The 25,209-nt window shown below is 42.6% G+C and overlaps 1 protein-coding gene across 1 annotated transcript in view; it reads left to right on the plus strand.

The window, feature by feature from the left end:
• The first annotated feature begins 2,469 nt into the window (after nt 1-2,469).
• NSFL1C (NSFL1 cofactor) overlaps nt 2,470-25,209 on the plus strand; it is a 36,503-nt gene continuing 13,763 nt past the window's right edge. The window contains 9 exon segments of the mRNA XM_020990628.2: nt 2,470-2,488; nt 2,491-2,685; nt 2,688-2,833; nt 4,422-4,519; nt 10,718-10,792; nt 14,177-14,342; nt 15,667-15,759; nt 17,914-18,023; nt 21,571-21,708. Coding sequence (XP_020846287.1) covers nt 2,470-2,488; nt 2,491-2,685; nt 2,688-2,833; nt 4,422-4,519; nt 10,718-10,792; nt 14,177-14,342; nt 15,667-15,759; nt 17,914-18,023; nt 21,571-21,708 — 1,040 coding nt within the window.

The following is a 25,209-nucleotide window of genomic DNA, read 5'->3' on the forward strand; positions in this document are numbered from 1 at the left end:
CACAAAGATATTTAGAGACATGTTATAGAGTAATGTTATAGTGAAGCACAGAACTTGGAGGCAGATGATCTAAGTTCAAAACCTGCCCTCTTCTACTTGCCACCTTGGGTGACCCGGGGCAAGTTATAACTCTCTGAGCCTCAGTCTCCTCCACTGTCAAATGGAGGATAATAATGCTTGTTCCATTCACCTGGAAAGACTATTAAGAGGAAAGGCTACACCATCAGTTGGTCAGTCAATAAACATTTGTTAAGCACCTACTATGTAACAGGCACTGTGCTAAGGGGCTGGCTTAGTAACAGAGTCAGCTAGAGTAGAATCCAGCCTCTTGGATGGTGGACCTGCCGTTCTTTCATCTGAATGGTAAAGAGTCCTTTATTAATTGGAAAATTGTATTCTTAGTTGAAGAAAGATTCATTTAACTTTTACCTACTCTTTCAAGTACTCAACAAACATTTATGGTGTGCTGAGGCCTTTGCTAGTTACTGGGAGAGATACAAAGTACACTAAGATCAGATATTGAGTACAGTAAGATCAGGCAGGTAGATGGCACAGTGGATAGAGCATCAGGCCTGGAGTCAAGAAGACCTGACTTCAAATCTGACCTTACACACTAGCTGTGTGACCCTATGCAGGTCACAAAGAGTCTGAAACAACCGAATGGTAACAACAGAAGATCTGATCAGTGTTCAAAAAACTCACAGGGTAGGGAGGAAGTAAACAGGAATACAATTCACCACAATACACAGTCCTTCTCATCCCACAGATCTGATCTGTTGTCAAGTCCCTGTCTAGTTTTCCTAACACCTTTTTTTTTTAGGCAATTGGGGTTAAATGACCTGCCCAGGGTCACACAGCTAGTGTGAAGTGTTTGGTCTGAGGCCGGATTTGAACTCAGGTCCTCCTGACTTCAGGGCCAGTGCTCTATCCACTGCGCCACTTAGCTGTCCCCATTAAATACTTTTGTTTTGTTTTGTTTTTGCTAGGCAATGGGGTTAAGTGACTTGCCCAGGGTCACACAGCTAGTAAGTGTTATGTGTCTGAGGCCAGATTTGAACTCAGGTCCTCCTGAATCCAGGGCTGGTGCTCTAACACCTTTCACATATGCCCATTCTCTCCTCAGACATAGCCAACATCCTCGTGCAAGCCCTCATCATCTCATACCTGAGTTATTAAAATAGCCTCCTTTTTGATCTCCCCTATTCAAGTCTCTGCACTCTGGTGCTTCTTCTCAGCTATTAAAGTGATCTTCTGAAACTACAGATCTGGCCATGTCACCCCCTTATTCAATAAACTCCAACGGCTTTCTCTTGCCTCCATGATCAAAGGTAAAATCTTGTTTGGCTTTTAAGGCCCTTCTTACCCTACTCTCTTCCTACCTTTCCAGTCATCTTACTCCCCTCCACCTAATCCATGTGTGATCCATTAGCATTGGCCTCCATACTGTTCTTCACACAAGAAGTTCCAGGCATTTTCATTAGCTGTCTTCCCTTCCTGAAATTCCCAGTTCTTTCTGCCTCCTGGCTTCCTTCAAGTCTCATCTAAAATCCCTCCTTCTGCAAGAAGCCTTGCTAGGCCTTCCTTCTGTTAATTTTATCCTGTATGTATTCTGTTCGCACACAGTTGTTTGTGTGTCTCCTTGTGGGCTCTGCAGGTCAGGGCAATTTTTGCCTTTCTTTGTATTGCTAGTGTGTTTAGCAAAGCACCTGGCATGTAGTAAGTGCTTAATAAATGCTTGTTAACTTCGACACACTGCCTAAAATGTTCATTAAATATATGCAACGGTTATAGGGGATGGGGTGGCTGTGTTTGGGCTCAAAGTGAGGTTCAAAGGGGATCAGGATTTTAATTGGGAGGAAATGGCAGGTAAGAAAATTTAAGGGGAAAAAACATTCTGATTGCTTTTGGAAAAGTACTTGGGCCGAGTCCAAAAAGTTTGTAGAATGGTGAGAGGGACCCCAAGAATAAATGGACATATCCCACTAACGGCAGGGTTAATTCTCCTTGATTCCTGAAGTGGAAATGGTGGGGAGAATATGCTTTCCTCAATGATTCTTGTACATACCTCTCTAGCTGTCATTCTGAGGTCGGTGAGATTCACCTCAAATAACCAGACTGAAGGGGTTAGGATGGCATTAAACTTGTGCTCACCTTTCCTGGCTCTGGACTTTTCAGTAGTTATCACCTCCTTTCAACATTTTCATCCTTGATGAATATAGTAAGTGGAGAAATCGTCACTATATCTATTAAAGCCAGGAACTTATTTGATAAGGATTTTCGAATCACCCATGGAAATATTCCTTACGAGGAGGGAAGTTAACGCATGCAGCGTCTGAGCTGTAAGCCTAGTCCACTTGGCTCATTTTACAAATAGGGACAACATCACAGAAGCAGCCATGAGTGGCACGCCCGAGCTCTTCTAAGTCGCTTCCAGCTCTGACAGCCTGTGATGCTGGGATGCTGCCCCGGATGGCGAGGGATGCAGTAGCCAGCCCACCTTGGCCATCCGTGCCACAGAGCGGGCCATGATACTGCGGCTACTTTCAGAGACCCACCAGGGGGCGCTGGGAAGTCCGAGAGACCGCGGGCGTTTCCCACACGGAGGGCATTGTGTGGGACACCGCACGAGGCCCAGGGCGGGAGGGGGCGGGGCTGCGGCCGGAACGCCGCGGCGGGGGCGGGGGCAGCACGGTGCCGGCCGGAGAGGTTTGGGTGGCGCACCGGGGGCAAGATGGCGGAGCGGCAGGAGGCGCTGAGGGAGTTCGTGGCGGTGACCGGGGCCGAGGAGGACCGGGCCCGCTTCTTCCTCGAATCAGCCGGATGGGACCTGCAGGTAGCAGCGGGGCCGGCGCGAGCGGGCGGGGGGGCGGGCGGACGCGGGGCCGGGGGGGGCAGGAGAGGCCGCGGGGGCCGAAGCGCAGAGTCATCCAGGGGCTCGGGGGAAGCCGGGCCGGCCGGGAGGAGGTGGGGGGGGCTGGGGGCGGGGAGCCTCGGCTGCGGTCCCAGGCCCCGCCCCCGTCCTCGCCCCCCCCTCGGCCGGGAGCCCCCGCCTGAGCCAGCTCCGGGGCGGCGTCTCCCGGGGAGACGGCGGGACGCGCCTGCCTGCGGGAGGGCTTCTCACGGCTTCGCCTCCGCCTAGGGACGAGCAGGCCTGAGCCAGCCCCGAGACACACACGTACACGCCCTGGCACGGCCACGGAGACGCAGTGTGCATGTGCGTGCGTGTGGGAGCCTGAGCCGTGCATGGGTGGGCAGAGGCACCGGGGTGTGCTGACACTGCAGGGACACCTCACCGGGGCCCACGCAGCTGCCGACACACCGTGACCCTCCCTGACGCAAATACGAACATGGACGGACAGGAAAGCTGACCGACCCTGCCCTGAGACCCCGACTTTCTCCGTGAGAGATCGAGGCAGCTCCCATACCCATGACAATAACTCACGTGTCTGCGGTGCTTTAAAGTTTGCCAGGCTATTTGCCACAGTAACACAGTGCAATTATTATCTCCATTTTGCAGATGAGAAAACTGAGGCTAACAGAGATTATGACTTGTCCAAGCTAATACAATTAGCAAGTGGCAGACTGAACCCACATCTTCTGCCCGAGTCCAAGACTACTGCTCAGGCTCCTATTCGTGATGCTCCCCCACCCCCCAGCCCTTATCCCCACAGCTTCCCTTCCCTTTCCCACCTTTCATCACACCCACTCCATCAAGAGGACTGAAACCAGTTTCCAGGGCTGAATTTCTGTGGTAAATCTAAAACTAGGCTCCTGGAAGCAGAACCAGCCATCCTGGTTTACCTTCCACTAGCACCTCTCCAGCCCAGGCTGGGTTCAGGAGCTTTAATTCAGTTGTCTCTCCTCCATCCAGTTTAAGGCTTCCCCATTCTCTTTTCTACCCTTTCTTGGAAGCACCATTTCCCAGTAAAGAGACAAGAAATTCCCTCCAGGCAGCAGAATTAGTGAGGAGAGCTGGCCCAGTTTAAATACCCAGTTAAGGCAGTTCTTAAATTGCCCTGAGCCAAAATGTTTGCCTCCCCCACTGTGAAGTTGTGTCAAGGAATACAACACTGTTTAAGTTTGTTCTGGGCCAGCTACTGCCATCATTGTTTCTTCTGCACAATATTTACTTTCTCCTAGTCAAGGTTGATTAGAATTTGTGTTTGGGATGATAGAAAAACAAGCTTTGCCTGGACAAAGCTTGTGGACTGTCATGGATGGTTGGTATCTTAGAGGCCATCTATCTATACTTTTACAGAAGAGAAAATTTGAATCTGCTTCTTAGCCTCTTCAGTTAATCAGTGCCACCAGAATAAGAACTGTGTTTCTTTCAGATGTTTCCTATTTACACACAGGTAAATGAAATGAAAATATCAGGTAAATGAAAGAGTGTTTCTGAGGGGCCAGTGACTCTCTTTCAGATTGCCCTGGCCAGCTTTTATGAGGATGGAGGTGATGAAGACCTTGTTTCACTTTCCCAGCCAGCACCCAGTTCAGTGTCCAGAGGCACAGCTCCCAGGTAAGTACCAGCTTCTAATCTTATCAATCCACATTAAATGGATTCATTTTCTAGGGGTTTCCATTGTGTTCCTTATAAAGTCCAAATTCCTCAACCTAGTATGAAAGACTCTCTATAACCTACCTGCAGCCATTTCCAGCATTTCCCTCTTAAGTAAATTCTGTGCCCCAGACAGACAGTGGTCTTTACCATTCTTTAATATGTCCTGAATTTTCCTTTGTTTCAAGCTGCTTTTCTTTTCTAGGAGCCTATTACTACCATAAACTTCTGCCCTTCCCTCCTCCAAACATAAACATTTTCACTGCTTCCTATTCAAGTCTTGCCCCTTCTTCAAGTGCTGGCTCCCTTGAAGCTTCCTTCATGCAGTCTTTCGTACAATTAGCAAGTGGCAAATTGATGCTGTCTCCAGCATCCAGGTGTGATATTTGGGTTTGTCTTATGGACCTTATCATTTTGCCTTGTCTTATTTAACCTATTAAACTATAATCTCTAAAGAGAGAGAATGTGTTTTGCCAATCTCTGTCCTTTGGCACACTTCATTCCTCCCTCCATCTATCATAGAGACTTACAAATACATCAGGTACTAAGTAAATGTTTCTTAATTAATGCTCTTCAAAATATGGTATGAGGCTGCATTATTAGAGGCACCTCTGTGGTACGATGTGTAGATCTCAGGCCCTAAAGTCAGGAAGTTCAAACTATTCCTCAAATACTAGTGTTGTGACTCTGAGCAAGTCACTTAAATGTCTGTCAGCCTTAGTTTCTCATTTCTAAAATGGGGATAATAATAGCACCTACCTCACTAAGGTTCTTAAACCTTAAAGTGATATATGAATGCTAGCTATTATAACTATTATCATAGGCTTTAAAAAGTTTTATTCTTTTATCTATATTGGAGTCAGCGATAAGGAATAAAAGCAGAAAAATCTAGATTATTTTGCAGTTAACTAAGAAAACCCTAATCTGCATGAGATTTTTCAAATTACACATTTCTTTTAATGTGTTGTAGGGTTTTGGGGGGGGTTTTTGGTTTTTTGGTGAGGCAGTTGGGGTTAAGTGACTTGCCCAGAGTCACATGGCTATTAAGTGTCTAAGGCCAGATTTGAACTCAGGTCCTCCTGATTCTAGGGCCAGTGCTGTATTCACTGTGCCACCTAGCTGTGTTTCTCCCTCTCCCCCCCCCCCAATTTATTTATGACTATGAATGTGGAAAGGTTTAAGTACTCAGGTTCTGCCATTATAAAAAATAAGAGAGATTAAATTCCCTATCAGAGGAAGTGTTACAGCAGAGACTGGAGGACAGTCTGGTAACATGATGTATTGGGGGATTCCTTCACTGACAGGATATCATTTCTAAGGTTCTTTCTACTTTGGGCTTTTCTGAAGGGTGGTGTCCTTGCTTAGGCTCATCCCTAGGGTGAGGTTAAAGTGAACATCAAAAGTATCCTTGAAGGGAGGAAAAAAAGGTCCCTAAAGGGCGAAGTTTGCAGCCTGAGAAAACATGTGTGGAAAGAAGGCGTTCCATGTATTCCCTCCCTGTCCAGTGAAATGGGGGGGCCAGATTTATGAAGTAACTGTGTTTATGAGCTTTCAAATGTTTTGAAGTCATTAGTAGGCAATGCTACTTTTGGCCATGACTTGTGAAGGTGATGTTCAGTAATCTGGTCCCCAGAGAAATTCCAAAGGATGATTTGTAGAATACCTCTGGACTTCCTGATGGAAGGGAAAGAAAGGGTATAAGTATTTATATAGTACCCACTGTGTCCCAGGCTCTGTGCTAAGTACTTGTACAAATATTATCTCATTTGATCCTTCCCCACAACTTGGAAAGTTAAGTGCTATTATTATCCCCATTTTGCCCCAGTTGAGGAAACTAAGGCAAACAGGTTAAATGACTTCTCCCCTGGGTCATACAGCCAGTTACTGTCTGAGGATAGATTTGAACTCCAGTCTTGCTGACGTTAGGCCTAGCACTTTATCCACTGCTCCACCAGCAGGAACACAGGCATTTTCAGTAGCTGTTTTGAAGAACAGACTAGCCAGATTCTGCTATGGTTTCATTCACTTCTGCTCACTAATGTGTATTTTGGACAGAAAATAATACATTTTTGCTTAAATTTTTAGCCCATGTGTGCAGATGAAATTTTCATTTGCCCAAAGTAAATAGTGCTACACAGACATGCATATATATCCACACACATTCATTTTCTCTCTCCTTCCCTCCACCCCCAACATATCCAAAAAACTAAAATCATTATCTTTTCCCCCCAAGCTCTCCCCTACTTTCCTGTGAAGGGTACCACCATCCTCCAAGTCCCCCAGGCTTAAAACCTAAGTAGCATCCCCAGTTTCCCTTCTCTCTCACTCCCTATATCCAATCAGTTGCCAAGTCCTGTTTTTATGGGACATCTGTCTTCTAATAATCCTACCATCCTGCTACAGGTTGGTCTCCTTGCCTCAAGTCTCTCCCTACCAGTTCATCCATTACACTTACCTGTCAGATTTATTTTCCTGCAGCAGGTCTGACAATGTCATACTTCTCTCCCAACCCCCATTCATATCAATGCCATTACCTCCCTATCACCTCCAGGATCAACTATAAAATCCTATCTTTGGCCTTCAAAGCTCTTTATAACTTGCCCCACTTCTGCCTTTCCAGTCGTCGTATGCTTTATACTTTCCCCTTGTACTCCAGTGACACTGGCCTCCTTGCTGTTCCTCAGTTAAGATACTCCATCTTTTGACTCCATACATTTTTGCTTGCTGTCTCCCATGCTTAAAATGCTCTCCCTCCTTATCTTTACCTCCTGGCATCTTTTCACGTGTCAGATAAAGGCTCATCTTAGGCAAGAAACTTTTCCCAGTCTTCCTTAATCTTAGTGCCTTCCCTTTGAGGTAATCTCCAATTTACCCTGTATGTATCCTGTTTGTTCCTAGCTGTTTACAGGTTGTCTCCCTGTGAGACTGTGAGCTGCTTGACAGCAGAGACTGTATTTTGCCTTTCTTGGCATCCCCAGTGGTTAGCACAGCACCTGGCACATAGTAGGTATGTGCTAAGCTGCCAGAAAAGTCCAACTTTGAAGTTTTGTTAGAAAGTTATGTATGTGAAATAGAATAATGTGAAGTAAATCTGGAAAGCTAGGTTGGAGACAGATTGTGGCCTAAATACTGGATCAAGGAGTTTGTATTTTAACCTCTTGGCAGTAAGAAGCCACTGGAGGTTTCTGAGTGGGGAGAATGACATCAACAGACATGTACATAAGGTACTGTGAAGGTTGAATTAAAGGAGGGACTAGAAGCAGGAAGACCACTCAGGAAGTATAGGGTTTTGGCAGTTTGAATGGATTAATGTTGTGGAAGTAAAATCAGCAAGACAACAGCTCTGGGCAATAAATTGTATGTTGAAGGAGGAAGAGAAGGAGAGGGTTGAGAGATGGAAATATCAAAGATGACAATGACATTTCAAGCCCAAGTAGAGGTGGTGATGATAATAGAAACGTAGAACATGGGAGGAGGGGACTTTTGGTAACAGCATTGACTTTGGACAGGTTGAGTTTGAAGTGCTTTCGGTAAAGATGGGCAGCAGCATTTGGAGATTTGGGACTGAAAGTTCAAGAAAGAGATTAAGGTTCCATACATAGAATTAAGAATCATCTGCATAGCAGTGATGATTGAGTATGCTGGAATGGATGATCTCAAGAAAGGGAATGTAAAGGAAGAAGAGACGAACCTTAGCAGATACCCACACTTAGGGGTAGTGGGAGGTTGATGAAATAGGAGAACCTGGAGTGAGCAATGATACAGGGTAAGGTAAGAGATAGTCCCCAAGTAGTTAGAGTCTCTGAAGTTGTAGAAAGATGAATGAGAAAAGACCTTTGAATTTAGCAATTAGAAGGTCACTAGTGACTTTTGACAGAACCCTTTCAAGTACAGTGCTTGGGTTGCAAGCCCCTGTCGCTGGAGACTCAAGAGTGAAAGGTGGTGAAGCGTATAAAACAAATGGAGACCGCTCTTTCTAGTTTTCAGTGACTGGGATAAAAGATAATATAGATTGATAACTTGAGAGGATAGCAGCATTGGGGAAGGAGCCAGTAGTTTGAGTTTAAAGACTGGTTTTTTGTTCATTTTAATACAAATACTATTTTAAGCCTCTTGATAAAAAATTCTGTCTTGAGGAATGAGCTTGGGGACAGAGACCATTGGCCAAAGTAAATGTCTCAGAGAGAAAGAGAGTATTTGGAAGGCTTTAATAACACAGACACAAGATTTATTCATTCTTTTGAAGAGGGTTTGAGTTAGACAGAAATCTAACAAAACTTCCTAGTCATGTAATATGTTAGTGAAATTTATCTCTCATGAAAAATCATAGAATCTCCAGAATTAAAATCAGTTGGAAATGTCTTGGATGCAAGTTCTGGGGGACTCAGCCAGCCCTGGCAGGGAGTCGACTTGCTGACTCAGTCAGTCATTGTCCTCTTATTTCTAGGGGATGGAACCTCAGAGATTTCTGTCACCCAATTGTCCTCTTTGTTGTGAATGTTTGGTCTTTCCCTCCCTCCCCCCTCTAATTCAGCCTGAGATTTCTTTTTAGTGAAACAATTCTTTCCTCAGTATCTGTCCTCATTGGTCTGCATGGTTGATTTGTTTTTTTCTTTTCCTGTGTTACAGTGAAACGGATTTTTTTCCTTTATTCCAAAATATCAAGGAAAAATATTTTTATCTGTTGTCCATCTGAGGAACTCAGAACAATACTTAAAAGACAGGTTTATACTAAAAAAACTGCACCAGAATTGTGAAAAGTGAATTAATCCTTCTTATGACTAGTCCAGCTTGGTTTTGTATATATTAATAGTGGTGTTGTGGGGTATATTTCTTAAAAATATTAGTAAACTGTTCCAACACACCACAAGTAAATCATTTACCTAGTATAGACCCAGCTTTTGTGAGAGCTTAAATTAAGGCTGCCTGTTTAAAAGAGGTGACATTCCTCCTCAAAATAGTACTTCTTCATTAGACCCCTCACATGTCCCTTGAGAAGAAAAATATAACATTGCTTTGAACAGGATAGGGATGGAAACTACCCTTTCATTGATAAAGACAACTCTCAAGTGAAGTAACTCCCTTTATTCCTGTAGCTCAGCACCTTTAATGCAAATGATAGTCTAAGAGAGTTGCCTAGAGCAGTGATGTCAAACTCAGATAGAAATGGGGACCATTAAACCATATACAAGGATCCTGTGGGCCACGTTTTGACTTAGAAAATCACATATTAACGTTATCCATGTTTTATTGTATTTTTACTCGTTTTGTTAAATAATTCCCAGTTATATTTTAATCTGCTTTGGGCTGGCAGGGTCATGGGCTGTATGTGTTTGACACTTCTGGCCTAGAGAATTAAAAGGTTCAGTAACTTGCCCATAGTTACACAGCCAGTATGTAGGGGGTGAAATCTGAACCCATATAAGACCTCAGGGTCAGGTCACTATTTACCACAGCACACTGCCTTTTTGAGCTGATCCTAGATATTATTAATGCATAAGCATGTAACACAGAAGTGTTGTCAGATACCTCTGTTGTCTCTCAGCTAGAGGAAACATGTTGTAGTGTAAAGAGCACTGGATTGGAAGTCAGATCCTGGGTTTGAATCTCACTCCTTTTTCACTTACAAGCTGTGTGACCCTGGACAACTCATTTAGTCTCTCTGAGCCTCATCTGTAAAGTGGGGATAATAATTTCTGAACTACCTGACTCATAGGGTTGTTGTGAAAAAAGTGCTTTGTAAATGTGAGTAGTTGCTATTATTTTTAGTAATAATATTAACAAAAAGCAGTCTCTAGAGAATGAGTTCACTTTTTTTTTTGCTCATGGACCTCTTTCATGGTCTGGTCAAGCCTTTGGAACTCTTATTAGAAGAATATTTTTAAACAAAATATTTTTTTTAAAGCTTACTGATTTCAAGTTAAGAACCCACCCTGGGATGGCTAGGTGGCACAGTGGATAGAGCACCAACCCTGTAGTCAGGAGAACCTGAATTCAAATCTGGCCTCAGACACTTACTAGCTGTGTGACCCTGGGTAAATCAGTTAACCCCAATTGCTTCCCTCACCCCTGAAAAAAAAGAACCTACCTCTGCTTCAGAAGTTGGATCTTAGCATTCTTTGGTGCAAAAAGTCATTTTTTCTCCTTTTGATTCTCCAGTGACAACAGGGTGACATCATTCAGAGACCTTGTTCATGCCCAAGAAGATGATGAAGATGATGAAGAGGGTCAAAGGTGAGTGAATCTTTATTAAAACATACTGCCAGTCCTTTGAAAAGTTCACATTTGCCATATGAGACCTACAGTTAATATGGTCCTATTGATATATCCGTAAAGTAATCCAGTTAATTATTATTCAGTATGTTAGATAACACCTCTCAGTCTCTGTTCCCCACAAGCTCCTACAAATTGGTCACAATCTCCTGTTTCTCAAGGTTCTGAGATAATTTTATAAGGCATTCCATAACGTAGTAAGCAGATCTTCTTAAATAGGTACACACTGTGTAGTGTTATTAATCAGTTCTGACAGGAGACAGTGTTTGAGAGGGGACAATTCTATAGTTCTGCTAAAGCAGTGAGGGTGGATAGAAGCAGGGAGTCATTTAGGCACCATCCTGAATCACATTATAGTGAGATTTAGTGTGAAGAATTAGTCTCAGCAGTGTTACTGCAAAGCATCGTTGGTTGTGGTACCATTAAACAAACTTCCTATACTTGAATACAACAGTGAGCTGATCAGATCACTTTTCATATATTTGGGTTTGTTCATTTTTTTCAATAAACACCAAATACATGCAGAGAGCAGTCTCTTACACTGGGGAGAATACAGTATGCTGGCTGTTAGGGAAATATTCTAACTCCATGGTAACTGCTTAATTGAAAAGTAAAGTGAAAAATCATAGCTTTAGATCTGGAAGGGACCTTAGATACCACCTCCAGTTTTACAGATGAAGAAACCAAGACCTGGAGAAGTAAAAAGAAGTTAAATGACTTGGCCAAGGTTACACAGGTAACAAATGAAAGTCTGGGATCATATGGGATTTCTTACCATTCACTTTGTGATCTACAAGTGCCTCAGAGAATCATAACCTTTTAGGGGTGGATGGGATCTTAGGGACTTATGACTGTCTTGTTTCAGCCTTCTTCCTTTTAAAGATTAGAAAACTGGGGTCCCAAGAGGAGGGGTAAGTACTTGTCTGAGGTCAGATACTGAGTTGGTGGTAGCGTTGGGACTAAAATCTAAGGCTCTTGACTCCTGATTCTAGCGCTTTTCCTGCTATGCTAGCTACTAAATCTGCTATTTAGAACCTTCCTGTGTAACCTGATGGGATTGAAAGAACATTGGATATTGAGACATAAGGCTTCTGTTTCTTATCTTCATTCTTCTACTTAATGCTTGTGGGACCCTGAGCAAGTCATATAACTTCTCTAGCCACAGTTTGCTCAGCTATCAAATGAATAGGTTTAAGCTAGATTATCTTTAAGATGGTCTTGTCGACCATAAATCTGCTGGTCTTTCTTTTTAGGGATAAAGACTGGATCGGCTACTTATTGGTGGAGGAAGTTTGCTGGGAATAACTGTCTCTACAAGTTTACTTTTGCACTTCCTCTGCAGCTTCTCATGTTAGAAAGTTGCCCTTGGAAGTACAGAGAGATCCAGTGACTTCCTCAGGAACCAGTCTGTATCAGAAGGGTCTTAGTGTGCCTTTGAGGCCAGCTCTCTTATTACTCCATGCCACCTGCCAAGCAGTCATATACTTTAGGTTAACAAGTGACCATTTATACTAGGACTTTGAACTCAAGCACACTGATTGCCAACTTTTCCATTCTTCTAGTCCACTTCCACATAGTATGCCTTCCCCAACCTAGCCCCCCAAGATACCTTCCCTCAATACTCTGATCCTGACACCTGCCTTGTAGCCTCAGTATTTCACATGGGAAGTGAAGCTGGTGCTTTTGTATTCGTCTGACTGAGATCTCTGGCCCCACATCCTCACCACCAAAGGAATAAGTCAGAGAAGTAATTTAGCAGTTCAGATTCCAAAGGCAGAACTGATTTTCATAGCGGGCCAGCTGTGTGCTGTTGACAGAATCACGGAGTAGAACAGGACGCAGGAATGAAATGAGCTCTCGCTGTTGGCAAGCTGGCAACTTTACTTTCCAGGCCATGGCACAAGGTACTGCACAAATTCAAATGACGTGCACTAAATCTGCCCCAACTTCACGTAGTGTTTTGGTTTTTTTTTTTTGTACCTCCAGTGCACTTGTTTGATGTTATGTATTTAATCTATGTTGCTGTCTTATCCCCATCTTAGACTGTGAGCTCTTTGAGGGCAAGAGTCATAAGCCTTATTGCTTCCAGTGCCTAGCATGGTGCTCTGTATGCTAAAGCCATTTAACAAATGTTCATTGTATTGTAAATAACAAGAGAGATCCACTGAAAAACCCAGATCAAGAAAGTTTCTGAATTATCCTCTCTTTGAGAATGAAGTAAATAAAATCAGGATGTATCCCTAACCTCACTGATCCCTTATTTTTATAACATCCTGTGTCCATACTGGCCAGAACTAGGGACTGAGGTTAAAAGTATTACTGTGTAACTTCTCTGAGCTTCAGTTTCTTCATCTGTAAAACGGGGATAATACTTGTGCTTCAGAGTTGTTGCAAGGGTGAAAATAAGATAACACTAACACATTCTTTTAAATTAGATTTCCTGCTTATTGGAGGCAAAGCCTGCATTCATTCATCTTTGTATCCTCCCCAGCACCTACCACAATGCTCTCTGCCCCATGGTTTATGTATTGAATTTATACAGTGATTATAACATGTATTTGTATCACACTTTGCAGTTTTACAATGTTCTTTGTAATTAAGAAGCCTGAATTTTAAGTCCTGACCATGATGCTTACTAGCTCTATGACTTGGGCAAGTCGTGTAACTTTTAAGCTTCAATTCTCTCAATATTAAGATTAATTAATTAATACTCAAAGTGCTTTCATCACAGGATTAATATGAGGAAAGTGCTTTGTAATCTTTAAAGTTCTATTTAGATGTTAGTTCTTGTTAGATTATTTCATTTGAGTCTTACACTCCTGTCAGATAAGTAGGACAAGCAATATTCTTCTGTTCTACAAAGAAAAAAAATGAGGCTCAGAGAGATATGACTTATCAAGGTCACATAACTGTTTGGTGATTTCTATTTCTCCTATGCCATATGGCCTCCTCACATATTTAGCATTACTAGTATAAAGCTATTAAAAATTTCTGAATCTAATTCACAGCAGTCATTTGGTTCCCAAACTATACTGCCCACTAACTCAGCACTGTAGCTGTCTCCTGATAAGTTATTGATCAAATGAATAACTAAATAATAACTTACATTTGTATAGTGATGGTTGAAAAGCACTTTCCATACATAGTTCATTTGATCCTCATAATTGTCTTGTGAGCTAGGCAGGCAAGGGGTTAATATTATTCCCATTTTAGAAACTTGTGGTTCAGAGAAGTAAAGGAAGTTGCCAGTAGGTAATAGAGCTGAGACTCAGATCTTGTTGATTCCAAGCCCAGTCCATGATCTGATCCCAAGCCTTCAATGTCAGAGGCCTTTCTTCTATGCAGGTTTTACGCTGGAGGCTCAGAGAGAAGTGGACAGCAGATTGTTGGTCCCCCAAGAAAGAAAAGCCCCAATGAGTTGGTGGAAGATCTCTTCAAAGGTGCCAAGGAACATGGAGCAGTGGCTGTCGATCGAATGGCCAAGAGCCCTGGAGAGAGTAGCAAGCCAAAAGTGAGAAGGGGGTCCTGTTTGCTTTCTGCATTGAGCGCTGCTTTCTTTTTGTATAGGGGCCCTTCGTGACAACAACTGTCATTTATATCATGTTGTATGGCTGCACAGCACTCCACGTCCCTCACCTCACTTGATTCTCACAACAGTCCCATGGGGAATGTAGGGCTAATCATCTTCTTCGGTTTTTTTTTGTTTTTTTTTTTTTGTGAGGGCAGTTGGGGTTAAGTAACTTGCCCAGAGTCATACAGCTAGTGAGTGTTACGTGTCTGAGGCCTGATTTGAACTCATGTCTTTCTGACTCCAAGGCTGGTACTCTATCCACTGCGCCACCTAGCTGCCCCATAGGACTAATCTTCTGAGCCCTGGTTTTCAGATGAGGAAATGGGAATCTCAGAAAGATGACTTTACTTGCCTAAATTAACTGTTTCCACCACAGAAGTCACTGTTTTCTTTTTGTTCCTAACTAACTGCTGGGTTATCCCTTTTAAAAAGTTACAGCTTTCTTCATCTTGGGGAAGAACATTAGAAGCCAAATCAGTAAGCATTTATCAAGTACCTTCTCTGTGCCAGACCCTGTGCTAAGCACTGAGGATACAAAGAAAGCCACCAAAATTGTCTCTACTCTCAAGGAGCTCACAGTCTAATGAGGGAGACAACTTGCAGACACCTAGACAAAAAAGATATAAAACAGCCCCCCATCTAAAGTGCATTGTTTTAGAATCACAGAATTGAAAGGAACCTTAAACAGCTTAGAGTTCAACTCTCTCCCCAATAAAAGAATCCTGTCCATAGTATCCCCATCATGTGACTGACCATCCAGGCTCTGCTTAAAGAGGCAAGGTGGTATAATGGAAGGAGCACTGAATTTGGAGTCAGAAGACCTGGATGTGGATCCTGGCCCTGCTACTTAAATCTTTCCCACCTTAGGGATTGTCATTGAACCTCCATGGACCTTTCTTTACTGTAACACAAAGAGATTGAACTAGATGACAGCTCATTTTGCCCCAGTCTCTAAGTCCTTTGCTTCTGTGACCTTAAGTGGCAGAAAAGCTATCATCTCATTAAGATAAATATTCTGTTATCAGACAGGGCTAATTGTTCTTCCTTAGATCTTCCTCCTTTAATGTGTAATTGGACCTAGTTCTCTTCTCTGGCTGAATAAATCTAATTTCCCATCTCCTTGACAGCCTGTCAAATGTTTAAAGACATTATTCATGTTATTTCTAAGTCATTCTCTTTAATAAAATTCCAGCCATTGTTTAAGACCATAAGATAGTTGTTCACAATCCCTACTTTGCTCATTTTGCTTATCCATCTCTTACAGCCATTTGCAGGGGGCGGCTATCGTCTGGGGGCAGCCCCAGAGGAGGAGTCTGCCTATGTAGCAGGAGAAAGACGACAGTTTTCTGGCCAAGATGTGAGTATCTTTCTCTCACTTCTGAAGGGACACCCCTCAATATGTTTTTTTTTTTTTTTTAGTAGAAGGGAGCTGTCTCCTACTTAGAGACTTCTAAAGGGAAACATGGCAATGGAGTATGGGGAGGTGTTTCTAGAATTGTGGAATGAGAGCTGATAACTGAATAAAAATCTCCAACGGCTCATTTTAACTTCTCAGGCTGAGTTGTTTGAGGCATAGAGTTGAAAGATGAAGATGAGATGGATAGAAGAAAAGAGGATCTTGAATGCATTGCATGGAAGGAGCATAGGACAAGAGAAGTCAGTCAATAAGTATTTATTAAGTACTTAGTATATGCCAAACACAATGCTGAGTGCTAGGGATTTAGAGACAGAAGTGAAACAGTCCTGCCTTCAAGAAGTTTACAGTAACTAGGGGAGACAGCATGTATATAGAAATAGATACAAGGTGATTTGAAAGGAAAGCATTAACAGCAGTGGAAATCAGGAAAGTAGCACCTGGGCTGAACCTTGAAGGAAATTAGGGCTTTGAAAAGCCAGGGAGAGGAGGAAGGTCACCCCTGCTGGGCGTGGGACACAGCCTTGCAAAGGCACGTAGGTGGGAAATGAAATGTCATGAAGGAGGAAAAGGAAGAAGGCAAGTCTAGCAGTAACATGTAGTGTGTGGAGGGCAGCAGTGTGTAATAAGGCTGGAAAGGCAGATTGGGGTCAGGTTGTCAAAGATTTTAAATGCCAAATAAGGAAGTTTTATTTGATGGTATAGGTGATAGGAAGCCACTGGAATTTATGGCAGCTAAGTGGGAAATGGATTGCACTGATAAGAAACTTGAGACAAGGAAAACAAGTTGGAGGCAGTAATTCAGGTGAAAGGAGATGAGGGCCTAAACAAAGGGGGTAACTATGAGTGGAAAAAGACAGGCAGATGGGAGAGATGTGGTGATAATAATAGCTAGCATTACATAGTGCTTTGAAGTTTGCAGAGTGCTTTATAGGTATTTAATTTCATTGTCTGGGAAGAAGGTGCTATTATTATACCCCATTTTGCAGATGAGGAAACTGAGCTTCAGAAAGCATAAATGACTTGCCCAGAATTACACAGCTAGTGTCTGGATTCAAACTTAAGTATTCTTAACACAAGTCCAACAGTGTAGTAAAGATAGAAACAATAAGATTTAGCCGCTGAGTAGAGATATGGGGTGAATGTGAGTCGAGAGTGACACTGAGGTCATAAACCTGAGTAAATGGAACAAGAGTGGTGCCCTCAGCAGAAATAGGGAGGTTTGGAAGGGGATGGAGGTGGTGAAATACAGAGCTGATCAATTCAGTTTTGAACATGTTGTGCTTAAGAGTCATACAAGACAACCAGTTTGAAATGTCCAGTAGATAGTTGGTGATGCAAGACTGGAGCTCAGAAGAAGGATTGGATATATAGACCTGGGAGTCGTCTGTGCAGGGGTGAGAAGTGAACCTTATAAGAACTCATAAGATCACTGAGGAAGGATGTGTAGAGAAACAAGACGACCTGAAAGGAAGCCTTTATGAACACCCATAGATAGGTAGTATAATATTGTTGATAGCCCAGCAAAAGAGACTTAAGAAAGAGGGGTAAGACAGATAGGAGGAAAACCAAAAACAGTCACAAAAAGATGAGGAAAAAAGACCATCAGATTTGGCAGTTTTAAGATCTTTGATGGCTTTTGGAAAGGAAAGTTTTTTTGGAGGAGTCAGATTGCAGATGGTCGTGTAGTGAAATTCTTGAGGAAAGAGGGGGAGTATCCTGGGGGCTCCATGTCTGGGTCCTACTCTTAGCTCTGCTGTTCCTTCATTATGTAAGCCTTCATTTCTCTAGCTCTCTATTTCCTCACCTGTCAAATGAAAAGTTTAGACTCAAGCATTTCTAAAGACCCTTTCAGCTTTCACGTTCTTTTAGTCTATGAAGGATAGTTGGGAGTGCCTGGTGAAGCAGAAAGATAGGGGACTGAATGAAACCAGTGCCAGGCAGTTAGGAGCTGGGTGGCTGTGAAAACACTGGGAGTAAAGGATCATTTTGGCAGATTGAGATTAAATTTCTAATATGGGAGTTGGTAATTTGGATAAGGGAATTACCTTACTGCTGAATTATTCTAAATGTGCAGATGTCATCTTATAATTCCAGGTGCATATAGTATTGAAGCTCTGGAAGAGTGGATTCAGCCTGGACAGTGGTGAGCTGAGAAGCTACCAAGACCCATCTAATGCCCAGTTTCTGGAGTCTATCCGCAGAGGGTAGGCAGCAGCAGCCTTTGTGCCCAAGGGTGGTGGTGGTGATGGAAATCCAGCTCTTTCCTTGTACATTCTTCTGCAAGGCAATTCCCACAGCCTTGTGTTTGCATAATCATTGGGGGTTTTCCTCAGGCATCTTATACAGATGTATAAGGTTAGCCACTTTGATTTCTTCATAAATCTACCCCCTGGGGCCCTACTTTCTTTTCACCTATTTTATCTATATCTTTCCAAGACCAAACTGACCAATGTCTAACATAATACTTTACATGTTTGATTGGTTTATGGGTGACAAATCCCTTTAGAAGTTTGAATGAATTCTGATTGAACCAGTTACAAAAAGGAATACCTTTTTGATAAAAATCTCACCTACCCACTTTGCCACCAAGCTGTGGTCTGTTTCTACAAAAAGAACAGAAAGAATTCTGGACTTGGGTAGAAAGATTCTGGCCGGAAGTGGGGGGAGGTTGTCTTTGCACCACTAGGACAGTACTGTCTTTGCAGAACTGTTTGTGACCTTGGATAAATCCTTTGCCACCGTTTTCTTCCTATAAAAATTAAAAATTTGAAGTAGATAATCTCTAAGGTCTCTTCTAGTTCTAACAGTTACTAGAGGTCTAGTACAGCAACCTTGGTTCTACTGAGACCACTCAGGGTAGTAGGAGGTGGGGAGTGGGGCAGGAGGGATGGAGGAAAGGAGGGGTAGATCCTAAATATAGGCAAGTAGTAAGTTTAGTCGCTCAATAAATATTTATTAAACACCTGCTATATGTCATATACTGTGCTAAGTGCTGAGGATGTAAAGGAGGCAAGAAATGGTCCCTGCCCTCAAGGAATCCACAAGCTGATGGTGAGCGGGGAACAGCATGCAGACAAATATATACAAAGAAGCTTTATACAGAATAAATAGGAAATAATTAAGAGAGAAGGCCCTAGAATTAAGAGGGGGTGGGAAAGGCATCTTGTAAAATAGGAGATTTTACTTGAGACTTAAAGGAAGCCGGGGAGGTCAGAAGTTACAGCAAAGGAGGGAGAGCATTCCAGGCATGGGAGAGGGAGAGAAAAATGCCCAAAACCAAAAGACATGGAGTGTCTTATTCATGTATAGCCACAAGGCTAGTGTCATTGCATGGGAAAGTACATGACAGAGAGTACGGTGTAAGAAGATTAGAAAGTTAGGAGGGGGGTAGATTATGAGGGGCTTTGAATACCAAACATAGCATTTCATATTTTATTCTGGAGGTGATGGGGAGCTGCTGGAGTTGGGGTGGGCAGGAGGGGGTGCTTAGGAAAATCACTTTACTGGCTCAAGGGAGGATAGATTGAAATGGGGAGAAACCTGAGACCTGAGGCAGGCAGACTACCAACAAGCTATTTCAGTAATCCAAGCTTGAGGTGATAAGGGCCTGCATTAGAGTGGTGGCAGTGTGAGAAGGGAGAAGGGAGCTATTGAGGAGATTTTGCAAAGGTGAAATTAACAGATCTTGGCGACAGCTTGGACACCTAGGTTGCAAGCCTGAGGGACTAGGAAGATGGTATTGCCCTCTACAGTAACAGGGAAGGTAAGAAGGAGGGAGGGTCTGGAGAAAAGATGATGAATTCTGTCTTGGGACATGTTTTGTTTAAGATGTCTACTGGACATCTAGTTTAGAATATCTGAAAGGTAGTTGGAGATGCAAGATTAGAGATCAAAAGAGAGGTTGAGGAGGGATAGGTAGATTTGAGAATTGTTAGCATAGAGATAATGATTAAGTCTTTGGGAGCTAATGAGATCACCAAGTGAAGTAGTACAGAGGAAGAGAAGAAGAAAGCCCAGGACAAGAACCCTGAAGGACACCTACGGGCATGATCTGGATGAGGATTCAGCAACAGAGACAGAGAAGGGGTGGTCAGATAGGGAGGAGGAGAACCAGGACAGAGTGGTGTCATGAAAACCTAGAGAGAAGAGAATATTAAGGAGAGGTGGTTCAGAATGTCAAAGGCTGCAGAGAGGTCAAGAAGAAGGAAGATTGAAAGGAAAAGGCTATTAGATTTGATTATTAAGAGACCATTGATAACTTTGGAGACAACAGCTTCAGTGGAATGGTAAAATCGGAAGGCAGATAGTAGGGGTTAAGAAGAAAGTGAGAGGAGAGAAAGTAGAGGCACCTATTGTGGCTGGCCTGTTTAAGGAGTTTTGCTTCAAAGAGCGGAAGAGACAGGATAAAAGCGGAAATGGAAGGATAAGTTGAGGGGTTCTTTGGAATGGAGGAGACATAGGTGTGTTTGTGGGCAGTAGGAAATAAGCCCGTAAAGAGGGAGAGATGAAAAATAAGGGAAAGAATGGAGAGGACAGAGGGGGCAATCTGTTAAAAGAGACACGTTGGAATAGGATTGCTTGAGCAGAAGAAAGGTTAGCCTTAGTAAGGACTAAGGCCACTCCATCATGTGAGATGGGGGAAGGAGGAGAAACTGGCAGAAGGTTCTGAATAATAGGATAAGAAGAGGGAGCTCACCATGAATGGCCTCAATTTTTTCTATGTAAGGTCAGGTTTGAGGCAAGGACAGTGAAAGGAGGAGGAGGGGATGACATGAGAGGTTTGAGGAGGGATGAAAAGATTTGGAGGATCTGCTGTGGAAAGTGGGAGAGTATAGAAGAATTTTCTTGCAACAGTGAGGGCCCAGTTGAGATTATATAACAGATTTGTAGTGGACCCACTCAGAATAATCGTGTGATTTTCTCCACCTTCATTAAGCGTCTGTGTAGGAGCAAAGGTGGCTAATGGTGGGATGATTCAAAACTGAGGCTTGGCTGGTTCTGAATGGATGATAAGAGGGGTAAGGATTAAAGAGAGAAGGACTGTGTAGAGTTGAAGTGGTTCACCAAGGAATCAAGATAGGGAAAAGAGAGATTGGTTGGTACAGGGAAGATGGCCTAGGAAAGAAGTCAAGGGTTCAAGAGTTTGGAAATCATAGTGCAGACCAAGAGTAGGCTTTTGTCAGAGAAGTCAGAGGGAGAGGTGAAAAGCCAGTAGATTATGGTCGGGCAAGGGGATTTCAGCCCTCTTGAAGATGTGGGAAATTTGTGAGTGATGGTAAGATCAAGGATATGACTGTCTTTGTGTGTGGCTGAGGTGGGGTGGAGGAGTAGCTCCTGGGAAATGAATAGGGGCCATATCAATGACTGAATCAACAGAACAGTTCCTCTTGGACTTTATATAACACCCCACTAATGCATTTTTTTGTGCAGGATTATGTATTATGATTATCTACATTTTCATCTTATGCCCCTACTTCAGTATAAGATCTATGAGAGCAAGAATTGTCTCATCTAAATTTTGTAGCTCCCCTAGGACCAACTCACTTTGTTTTGTACACAGTAGGTACTGATTAGTGTTTGTTGACTGATTGAATGAAGGAAACAGAGCTGTTATCCTGTAGATTAATCCACACCCTGTAAATACCTTTCACTCTTAACTGTATCTCTTCTCCCCCTCATATCTGCACTGCCACTGCTGAGAACGATTGCTAGCTTCTCCTTTTGAACCTCCCTGTTGCCTTTCTTTTTTAGTGAAGTTCCTACAGAGCTACGAAGGTTATCACGTGGGGGACAGGTCAACTTGGACATGGAGGACCATCGAGATGAGGACTTTGTGAAACCCAAAGGAACCTTCAAAGCATTCACTGGCGAGGGTCAGAAACTGGGCAGGTAAGAATAGTATTGGCAGAGGTAGGAACCATAACCAGTCTTCCATTGGTGCCAGTTAGGCTCTCCTTCAGTCATCAAGCAAGCACTGGTCAAGGCTCACCACAGGGTGTATTTTGATTGAGTTGTAAAATCCTGAAATTGGATGAGACCCTAAAATTTATATCCTTCAACTCCCTCCTGTCTCCTCCTCATTTTATAGGTGAGGAAACTGAAGCTCCAGAGGTCACAAGCCTAGTAAGTGATGGAGCCAGAACTGAAACCTAGGCTCCCTGATAGAATAAAAGCTCCTCAAGGGCAAAGGCTGTTTAATTATTATCTTTGTAATCCCAGCCTCTAACACAAAACCTGGTACTTAGAAAGTGCTTGATAAATACTTATTATTGATTGACTTATAACTTTCTTATGTAACATAACTTTTGGTTATAAAGTCTTATAACTTTCAGTATATCACCCCACCCCTACAATATTTCTTCATGATTCAAACAAAAGCATTCCTCATGAGGAGAACATAACCAATTGATGTTTTCTTCACCACCCTCTGCAGCCTTCTGAGGTACACAGGTGGTCAGGAGCATTTACCATCAGTGACTTTCATTCTCAATACTTCTACCCCACTGCCTCTTCCCATTAGCCATCATCACCCTTTTAAGGAGTTCAGGAGTAGCTCCACATAAGAAAAGGCTTAAGGACCACAGTAGGTACTGACTTTTCTACTTGTTAGCCTTGTAGCCCTGTGCAAGTCACCTAATCTTTGTGGGCTTCAGTTGACTTCTCTTTAAAATGGTAACTCACATTTATATAGCACTTTTAAAGCTGGGGGGAGGGGGAGGCTCTGCCACAGTTCGTAGTTTCTGATACAGAGAGGAGGCCTGTGAGTGGTGTAGGAAGTGAAATGTCTTGGGGTATAATGGACTTTTTTTTTTTAACAACTTCTACAAGTCATAGAAGGTTCTTTGCAACTATTAGATTAGGACCTTAGAGAATATGCAACATAATTACAAGAAAGCACAATGGAAAGTAATATGTACTTCAACTTCAAGGGGAAAGAGTCATTCAGGTAGTTTGTACTGCAGATTTATTTTTTTCTAACTTAATCATTAGATATTTGCAAAGAGAGACAAAAAAGGCACTGAACCATGAAAATAGTTCTTTCTTTTTTCCCTGTAAGTTTCCTCTTGAGCCTAGCCCAGCTTTCCCATGGATGAAATACTATCAGTACTAAGACAGACAACCCGTTTAGAGGAACAGCTCACTTCAGACAGCACCAAGCTGCTCTGTAAATGTATATGGCCATTGGTCGTTTAGCCATGATACTGTTTTGCAGAGCAAAGAAGATTTTGAAAGTTGTGTACTGCTGAGAGCAATGCAGTATAAGATTGACACTTGAAATCCCAAATATATTCTCTTTTCCTGACCTCCCTTTCTAGCCTGGTAGTAAAATTGATAGAATTATAATAGTGATAAGCTTCTAAGTGACTCAGTCCCAGACAAAAATTTATGTGTCCACATGAGTAAAATAGGATCCTAGGAAACAGCCCCTTGGTGAATAATAAAAATTACTGTTATCTGGTTGCTGTTCTTCCTTAACAACACAAGAGTGCAGGCAAGCTTAGGAAGAGGATTATTGTGGTGTTTAAAGGAGTGCATTGCCAGTGCTCAGGGGAAGCTGCTTGGAAGCCACAGTCACTTAGTAATCACTGTGAATGAGGGAATAGTGAAATCCATAGATCCTGCCAGGTGACTGTACCCCTCATTGATGTCCCCCTTCTCCTAACATACAGAATCCTAGTCTGCCTAAAATGGAGGCACTTAAAATGTAAAAGACTTAGCACTAGAAGAGACCTTAGAACATAAGAACCTATGGGCTGATGGTTTGAAGGTAGAAGAGAACGTTGAGATCATTTAGTGCAACCAAATCCTAAATCAGATGAGGAAACAGAGACTTCTCTGAGTCACCACAAGTAATAAATTACAGAGCTAAGATTCAAATGTAGGTCCTCTGGCTTCAAATCCATTGCTCTTTTTGCTATGTACAGAATGTTAGAGCTGGAAAGAACCTTAGAACATCTGTGCTAGCCGAAAAGTTAAGGGTCATCTAAGTTTAACCTCCCAGTATTATAAAAGAGACAGCAGGCTCAGAGAGGGGAAGGGATTTTCCCGAGGTCATACCTCCTTTGTGACAGTCTCTCCACTACACAATTCAGAATTTAATCTGAATTGTCTTCCCAAGTAAACTGAAAGGTCTTTAAGGGTAGTGGCTACGCCTTATGCTCATTTTGTATCACTTCAGTGCATCGCACATAGTAGGTGCTCAGTAAATATTTGCTGAATTGATAAAAGGCATCCAGTAGATGCTAGTTGATTGTCCACAGTTTCACAAGACTGCCTGTCATATAGTCCACTCAGTACGAACAGGCAAAAAGTACTGTTCAATGATGGTACGCCTAAGTAAATCACTTTGACAGTCATAAATTATGAAGAAAAATGTATGAAGGTTTTTTATTTAAGATTTTATTCTTTCAGAGGCTGACAAAGGTCAGAACTTAGGCATCTTTACCCTTTAAATACCCTTCACCCTTAAAAAACCTCTAAGAATTTCACTTCACTGAAACCAGCACTTCAGAAAGTCTTTTGCAAAAGCATTCTTTATTTAGAAGTAATTTTTTACTAAGTGGTAAAGTAGGATCATAAAATCATGAATTTAGAGTTGGACCTTGGCTGTCATTGACACCAGCCTTCTCATTTTACAAGTTAGGAAACTGAGGTTTAACTTGCCCACAGTCACACAGGTATTAAGTGACAGCTGGTGTGCCAAACAAGGTCCTCTGACTTTTAAGTCCAGTATTCCTTCCACTGTACCATACTGCCTTTATGTTAACTAGTATGCGGTGAAAAGTCAAGTCAGGCATTTATTAAGCTACTAACACTTGAAATCCCAAATATAGTCTCCTTCCTGACCTCATTTTTTAGCCTGTGGTAATAAAATTGGTAGAATTATGATAGTGATAAGCTTATAAGCGACCATGTGCCAAGCACTGGAGATAAAAAGACAAACATAGTCCCTATCTTCAAGGAGCTTACAGTCTGCTGGAGGAGATGACATCAGAAAAACTTTAAACAACTATATGCAAACAAGATATATACAAGATAATTGGAGATAATCACAGAGTGAAGGTGTTGGCACAGAGAGAGAGAGAGGCTTCTTTCAGAAGGTGAGATTTTTAGCTGAGATTTGAAGGGAACCAGGGGTCAGATGAAGAGGGAGAGCATTCTTGGCATGGGAGACAGCCATGGAAGACACCTGAAGTTGGGAGGTGACAGCAGCCAAAAAGCCAGGATTGCTGAATTGTAGAGTCTGAGGAAAGGAGTAAAGTGAAAGAAGAATGGAAAGGTAAGAAGGCTTCACAGTGTGAAGGAGTTTAAAAGCCAAACAGAAGATTTTATATTTGATCCTAGAGGTGATAGGGAGCCACTGGAGGTTATCGAATAGAGGAGACAGCA

Source organism: Phascolarctos cinereus, unplaced genomic scaffold, assembly GCF_003287225.1.
Source record: "Phascolarctos cinereus isolate Bilbo 61053 unplaced genomic scaffold, phaCin_HiC Scaffold_2;HRSCAF=192, whole genome shotgun sequence".
Classification (NCBI taxonomy): Eukaryota; Metazoa; Chordata; class Mammalia; order Diprotodontia; family Phascolarctidae; genus Phascolarctos; species Phascolarctos cinereus.